A 7,500-nucleotide genomic window follows, 5' to 3' on the forward strand; every position below is an offset into this window, starting at 1 on the left:
GAAGTCATAACTGAATCTGTATGCCATAAGGTGTGTGGTGGAAAACCTGCACAACCTGCATCCTGAGGACTGTGAGTTAAATACCTCTGCACTAGACCATACAAACACTACACCACTGCTACAATCACTACACCACTGCTACAAACACTACACCATACAAACACTACACCATACAAACACTTCACCACTGCTACAAACACTTTACCACTGCTACAAACACTACACTACCGCTACAAACACTATACCATACAAACACTACACCACTGATACAAACACTTCACCACTGCAACAAACTCCACACCACACAAACACTACACCACTGCTACAAACACTTCTCCAATGCTACAAACACTTCACTATACAAACACTTAACCACTGCCACAAACACTACACCAGTGCTACAAACACTATGCCATACAAACACTACACCAGTGATACAAACACTAGACCATACAAACACTACACCACTGCTACAAACACTCCACCACTGCTACAAACACTTCACCATACAAACACTAAACCACTGCTACAAACACCACACCATACAAACACTACACCACAACTACAAACACTTCACCACTGCTACAAACACTTCACTATACAAACACTTTACCACTGCCACAAACACAACACCAGTGCCACAAACACTATGCCACACAAACACTACACCAGTGCTACAAACATTAGACAATACAAACACTACACCAGTGGTACAAACACTACACCAGTGGTACAAACACTAGAACATAAAAACACTAGAACATACAAACACTACACCAGTGGTACAAACACTACATCAGTGGTACAAACACTAGAACACACAAACACTACACCAGTGTTACAAACACTAGACCATACAAACACTACATCAGTGATACCAACACTACACCAGTGGTACAAACACTAGAACATACAAACACTACAACAGTGCTACAAACACTAGGCCATACAAACACTACACCAATGCTACAAACACTAGACCATACAAACACTACACCAGTGCTATAAACACTAGACCATACAAACACTACACCAGTGCTACGCTACACCACTGCTACAAACACTACACCAGTGCTACACTACATCACTGCTACACACTACACCAGTGCTACAAACACTAGACCATACAAACACTACACCAGTGCTATGCTACACCACTGCTACAAACACTACACCAATGCTATGCTACATCACTGCTATAAACACTACACCAGTGCTATGCTACACCACTGCTACAAACACCACACCAGTGCTACGCTACACCACGGCTACAAACACTACACCAGTGCTACCAACACTACACCAGTGCTACAAACACTAGACCATACAAACACTACACCAGTGCTACCAAATACTACACCAGTGTTACAAACGCTACTCCAGTGCTACAAACATTAGAGTGGTGCTAAAAACAACAGACGATTGCTACAAGCACTAGATCAACGTTACAAACATTAGATCAGTGCTAAAACACTACATCAGTGCTACAAACACTAGACCACTGTTACAAACACTTGGACCAGTGCTACAAACACAAGATCAGTGCTACAAACACTAGACCACTGTTACTGCAACAGTGTGTCCAACAATTAAAAAGTACTTTTTAACTATTATGTCAAGACTCAATCACCAAGCTATCCAACTACAATGGATGCACACACACACACACACACACACACACACACACACACACACACACACACACACACACACACACACACACACACACACACACACACACACACACACACTCCTGAGAGCACAGGGAAGGTATGTGTATGTGAGTACCGGAACTGTTCTGGGAACAGCTGCTGGAGAGGGAGAGAGAGCCACCACCCAAGCCCCTCACCTGCTGGGATTACACCCAGAGGAAGAGCTGCTTGGACAGGCATGAAGATGGAGTCTGTGTCCCTCCCAGCGTCCATCTGGGCCCGAAGCAGCAAGCCGTGGGCTACCTCAGCCACTGAGCCATCTCCTCCTACACACACCACCCTGAGGGAGGGAGGGAGGGAGTGAGGAAGGGAGAGGGAGTGGGAGGAAGGGAGAGGGAGAAGGAGAGGGAGGGGGGAGGATGGAGAGATGTACAGACAGAGAGAAATATTGAGAGTGAGAAAGATGAGTGAGACAGGACACAGGCAAGGAAAAGAAAGAATATGGATGAGAGGTTGAGAGAGAAAGAATGCATCTAAACCAGAATCAGGCTGTCTCACACATACAAGTATAAACAAATATAAATATGAGATACAATGAAACAATTAAGTTTTGAACTAATATAACACAATTTAATTTTTATGATTTTATGATTTTATTTTAGCATTATTTCATTTTTTGTTTATGCCCAAATAAGGCATGGTCCTCAGTGTGACGTTTACATGTGATTAAAATCTTCAGCGCTGGACTCCATGGCAGTGATGGGGAGGGAGTCCTGCTGTTGCACACAGTGAAGAGTGTTGGGCCACGGAGGCGTGAGGTGTGGGATGGGCCTCTGAGAAGAGACAATTCTCCTCATATCTACAGCTAAGCAAATAGGGACGCAGTGCATCTGCTGTTACTCATAAATGAACTGACCCTGGCAAAGATGATAATGCTTATGTCAGAACTGTCCCCCGTCCCCTCTCGTGTCCCCATCCCCTCCCATGTCCCCATCCCTCCCGTGTCCCCATCCCTCCCGTGTCCCCGTCCCCTCCCGTGTTGCGTCTCCTCTCATGTCCCCATCCCCTCCCGTGTCCCCATCCCCTCCCATGTCCCCATCCCTCCCGTGTCCCCATCCCTCCCGTGTCCCCATCCCCTCCCGTGTCCCCGTCCCCTCCCGTGTTGCGTCTCCTCTCATGTCCCCATCCCCTCCCGTGTCCCCGTCTCCTCTCGTGTCCCCGTCTCCTCTCATGTCCCTGTCCCCTCCCGTGTCCCCATCCCCTCCCGTGTCCCCATCCCCTCCCGTGTCCCCATCCCCTCCCGTGTCCCCGTCCCCTCCCGTGTCCCCATCCCCTCCCGTGTCCCCGTCCCCTCCCGTGTCCCCATCCCCTCCCGTGTCCCCATCCCCTCCCGTGTCCCTGTCCCCCTCCCGTGTCCTGTCTCCTCCTGTGTCCCCATCCTCTCCCGTGTCTCCATCCCCTCCTGTGTCCCCATCCCCCCCATGTCCCCATCCCCTCCCGTGTCCCCGTCTCCTCCTCTGGCTTCGTCCTACTACTTGTCCCTGCCACAGATTTAGGCCTTCACATCTGTCCCAGAGCCACAGAGAGCTTTGAAAGTATGGCTGATGTTTTAATCCCAGCATGTGACACTGATGTAAGAGATAAGGGCTCTTACTGCTCTTACTAGCCTTTAATAAGGAGGAAATTCAGTACTATTTAATTCAGTTATTGTTATCATGTAAATGTGAATCCTGAGATATGGTCCTTAAGGGTCAAACCTGCAGAGATTAGTTTTTTCACCTGATTCAACATAAGAAAATTGCTTTAACTATCCCATTAGAAACTCAGTGGCTAAATGCAAACAGTTTAATCAACTTTGACCAGCACTAGTGCACCTCCTGATGGGGTTGTCTTGGTGATTGAGGGTGGGTTTCCTGCCTCCAGAACACCAGCCACCTGGCTGTGGCTCTTGGTGGGCGGATGTGTCTTATCTGAAGGTGTAGTCACTTGGGAGGTCCCTTAGTTTGACCACAACTCAGCTGTCCACAGGAGGAAGAATCTGATCCCAACCACCCTGAACCGTCTGCTTCAGAACACTAAACTGTCTGTTTCAGAACACCAAACCGTCTGTTTCAAAACACCAAACCGTCTGTTTCAGAACACCAAACCGTCTGTTTCAAAACACCAAACCGTCTGTTTCAGAACACCAAACCGTCTGTTTCAAAACACCAAACCGTCTGTTTCAAAACACCAAACCGTCTGTTTCAGAACACCAAACCGTCTGCTTCAGAATCCTGAACCGTCTGCTTCAGAACACTGAACCGTCTGCTTCAGAACACTAAACTGTCTGTTTCAGAACCCTGAACCGTCTGTTTCAGAACACTAAACCGTCTGCTTCAGAACACCAAACTGTCTGTTTCAGAACACCAAACCGTCTGCTTCAGAACCCTGAACCGTCTGTTTCAGAACACTAAACCGTCTGTTTTAGAACACTAAACCGTCTGCTTCAGAACACTGAACCGTCTGCTTCAGAATACTGAACCGTCTGCTTCAGAATACTGAACCGTCTGCTTCAGAACACTGAACCGTCTGTTTCAGAACACTAAACTGTCTGTTTCAGAACCCTGAACCATCTGTTTCAGAACACCAAACCGTCTGCTTCAGAACACCAAACCGTCTGCTTCAGAACCCTGAACCGTCTGTTTCAGAACCCTGAACCGTCTGTTTCAGAACCATGAACCGTCTGTTTCAGAACACCAAACCGTCTGTTTCAGAACACTCAACAGGTTGCTCTTGGTATCTAGTCTCACAGATAATGTTCTGTCATTTGCAACTCAGCAGGCATCGAGACCCGAACCCCCCCCCAGTGGGTGGCGGTGAGACAGTGGAGGACACACTCTGCTCCAGCCGGCGCCTTTGAGAAGGTGCTGATAATTACCAGCACTGTGTGGGAACAATGACTGCAGCAATACCTTAACCTCCTTATTGTGGAACACACACACACACAAACATACACACACACATAGAGACTGTGCTGTGTGTGTGTCTTACACTCCAGGACCTTGTGAGGAATGTATCCAAAAATAGCACCAGTTCCATTAAGATGGGTGGAACAGTCAGATTGCTGAAGTAATTAATGAGTTATGACCTATTAATGAAAAATGTGTGATATTACCTTTTCAAACGTAATTCTTCTGAGGTTAATTAACCAAGTAGAAGCAGAGATTTGTGTGTGTTCTGGGGTGTGTGTGTGTGTGTGTGAGGGGGCGGGGGTTTGGCTATCAGCAGAGCTCTACAGAATATCTACTCTCTGAAAAGAGACTGAGAAGAGCTTTCTTTCCGAGTTCTTGGTGACAGATACATGACGGCTCCATTTGCCCCCTGTTTACCTGCAACTGCAATCCCACTGCATGTATGTTCACACTACAGCAAAGAGACAAATCTCCCAGCAGCCACTTCTGTGACAAAACTCTGTGTTAGCCTCCAAATACATTCAGGACACTGCACTAGACCACTACAGGACACTGCACTAGACAATACAGGACACTGCACCAGACAATACAGGACACTGCACTAGACACTACAGGACACCTGCACTAGACACTACAGAACACTGCACTAGACAATACAGGACACTGCACCAGACACTACACAACACTGTACCAGACACTACAGGACACTGCACCAGACACTACAGGACACTGCTGATGGCACTTGTTTTGCTGCCTGATTATCCTTCTCCAGACACAGTGGGTGGGGTTTGGGGGGCGCCTCCCCCCTGGGTTAAGGAGCTTAGGGGTCCTGCTCCAACTTAACAAGTGATTTGTCATGCAAGCACAGAATGAAGTTTTGACACAACTAGCAGAGTTGCAGATTTTCCAGTCATCAAAACTAAAAAGAACCAGGTTTACTGACACACACATCATCACACTGTAACTACACACGCTGACCCACACGCCCAGAAACACCAGCAACCTCAGGACCACCTCTGATACTGCACTCCACAACAAACACACACACACACACACACACACACACACACACACACACACACACACACACACACACACACACACACACACACACACACACACAGTACAACTGCCTTAAGTTATAACCAATTGCTCCTAATTTGATGATGAGTTTGTCAAGCCAATTCTAGTACACCAAGCTCTGCCATGCCGCTGTGTCTCTCACACGAACTGCATGCTGGGATTTTAATCAAAAAGCAGGGCGCCAGACTCCCCCCCCCCCCCCCCCCCCCCCCCACACACACACACACACACACACACACACACAGAGGAAGGGGCTGTAATGCGCTGGCATGCTGACACGCTCATGCACAGAGAGCGGAGGGTGGTGCTGCATCATGTTGGTGTGGAATAAGGCTGGTGTGGCGTGAGGGTGTTCACTGCATCCAGAACAGGTGATTAAAGAGACGTCTGCGCAGACGCCCAGAACAGGAGATTAAAGAGCCGTCTGCGCAGATGCCCAGAACAGGTGATTAAAGAGCCGTCTGCGCAGACGCCCAGAAGAGGCGAGAGCCATGACTACCACTGCAGCTCGCTGCTCTGATCACAGCATTATCGCTCACACGGCAGAGCCCCGCCCAACACCATGTCCTGTTCTCTGGCTCCGCCCCCTTCCCCACTCTGTACTCTCTCTCTCTCTCTCTCTCTCTCTCTCTCTCTCTCTCTCTCTATATATATATATATATATATATATATATATATATATATATATATATATATATATATATATATATATATACATCATTGTGTTATTTATGAAGGCTACAGGCCACCTCAGGAGAGGCAGGATTACTTCATCATGCCAGTCTCACTCACACTGGTGAGATAATCTAAGGATGTTTAATTAGAGTCTCCATCCTGCACACACTCTTGACGTCCACTGCAACATGATGAAAACAACACACAAGGCTGAGACAGAAGGAGAAACAGGGAGATGAGAGAAACAGACAGAGACATAGAGAAAGAAAGAGACAGAGGGATAAACACAAATAGAGAAATATAAACTGATGATACAGAGATATAGAGGTAGAGAAAAAGAGAGAGGATGCAAAAAAAAGCAAGTGACCTAGAATCAGAAAACAAGAAAGAAAAAAAAAAGAAAGAAAGGAAAAAGTAATGGTGAGATGAGAACCATCAGGACAGAAGACAGGAGACAGAAGAGAGGAGACAGAAGAGAGGAGGACAGAAGAGAAGAGACAGAAGAGAGAGACAGAAGAGAAGAGACAGAAGAGAGGAGACAGAAGAGAGGAGGACAGAAGAGAAGAGACAGAAGAGAAGAGACAGAAGAGAGAGACAGAAGAGAGGAGGACAGAAGAGAGGAGACAGAAGAGAGGAGGACAGAAGAGAAGAGACAGATGAGAGGAGACAGAAGAGAGGAGGACAGAAGAGAAGAGACAGAAGAGAAGAGACAGATGAGAGGAGACAGAAGAGAGGAGGACAGAAGAGAAGAGACAGAAGAGAGGAGACAGAAGAGAAGAGACAGAAGAGAGGAGGACAGATGAGAGGAGACAGAAGAGAAGAGACAGAAGAGAAGAGACAGAAGAGAGGAGGACAGAAGAGAAGAGACAGAAGAGAGGATACAGAAGAGAGGAGGACAGATGAGAGGAGACAGAAGAGAAGAGACAGAAGAGAAGAGACAGAAGAGAGGAGACAGAAGAGAGGAGGACAGAAGAGAGGAGACAGAAGAGAAGAGACAGATGAGAGGAGACAGAAGAGAAGAGACAGAAGAGAAGAGACAGATGAGATGAGACAGAAGAGAGGAGACAGAAGAGAAGAGACATATGAGAGGAGGACAGAAGAGAGGAGACAGAAGAGAGGAGGACAGATGAGAGGAGACA

General features: G+C 47.3%; 1 protein-coding gene across 3 annotated transcripts in view; it reads right to left on the reverse strand.

Moving 5' to 3' along the window:
• cerkl (CERK like autophagy regulator) overlaps positions 1-7,500 on the reverse strand; it is a 52,794-nt gene that overhangs the window by 15,532 nt on the left and 29,762 nt on the right. For all 3 annotated transcript variants that reach the window (XR_013130382.1, XM_077002173.1, XM_077002172.1), the window contains exon 5: positions 1,850-1,992. Coding sequence is in view for 2 of the 3 variants with exons in the window: in XM_077002173.1 (XP_076858288.1) it covers positions 1,850-1,992 (143 nt within the window). In the remaining variant the exon portion in view is untranslated. The remainder of the gene's footprint in view (positions 1-1,849; positions 1,993-7,500) is intronic.

The sequence above is a fragment of the Brachyhypopomus gauderio genome, chromosome 4 (genome assembly GCF_052324685.1).
Source record: "Brachyhypopomus gauderio isolate BG-103 chromosome 4, BGAUD_0.2, whole genome shotgun sequence".
In the NCBI taxonomy this organism is placed as follows: Eukaryota; Metazoa; Chordata; class Actinopteri; order Gymnotiformes; family Hypopomidae; genus Brachyhypopomus; species Brachyhypopomus gauderio.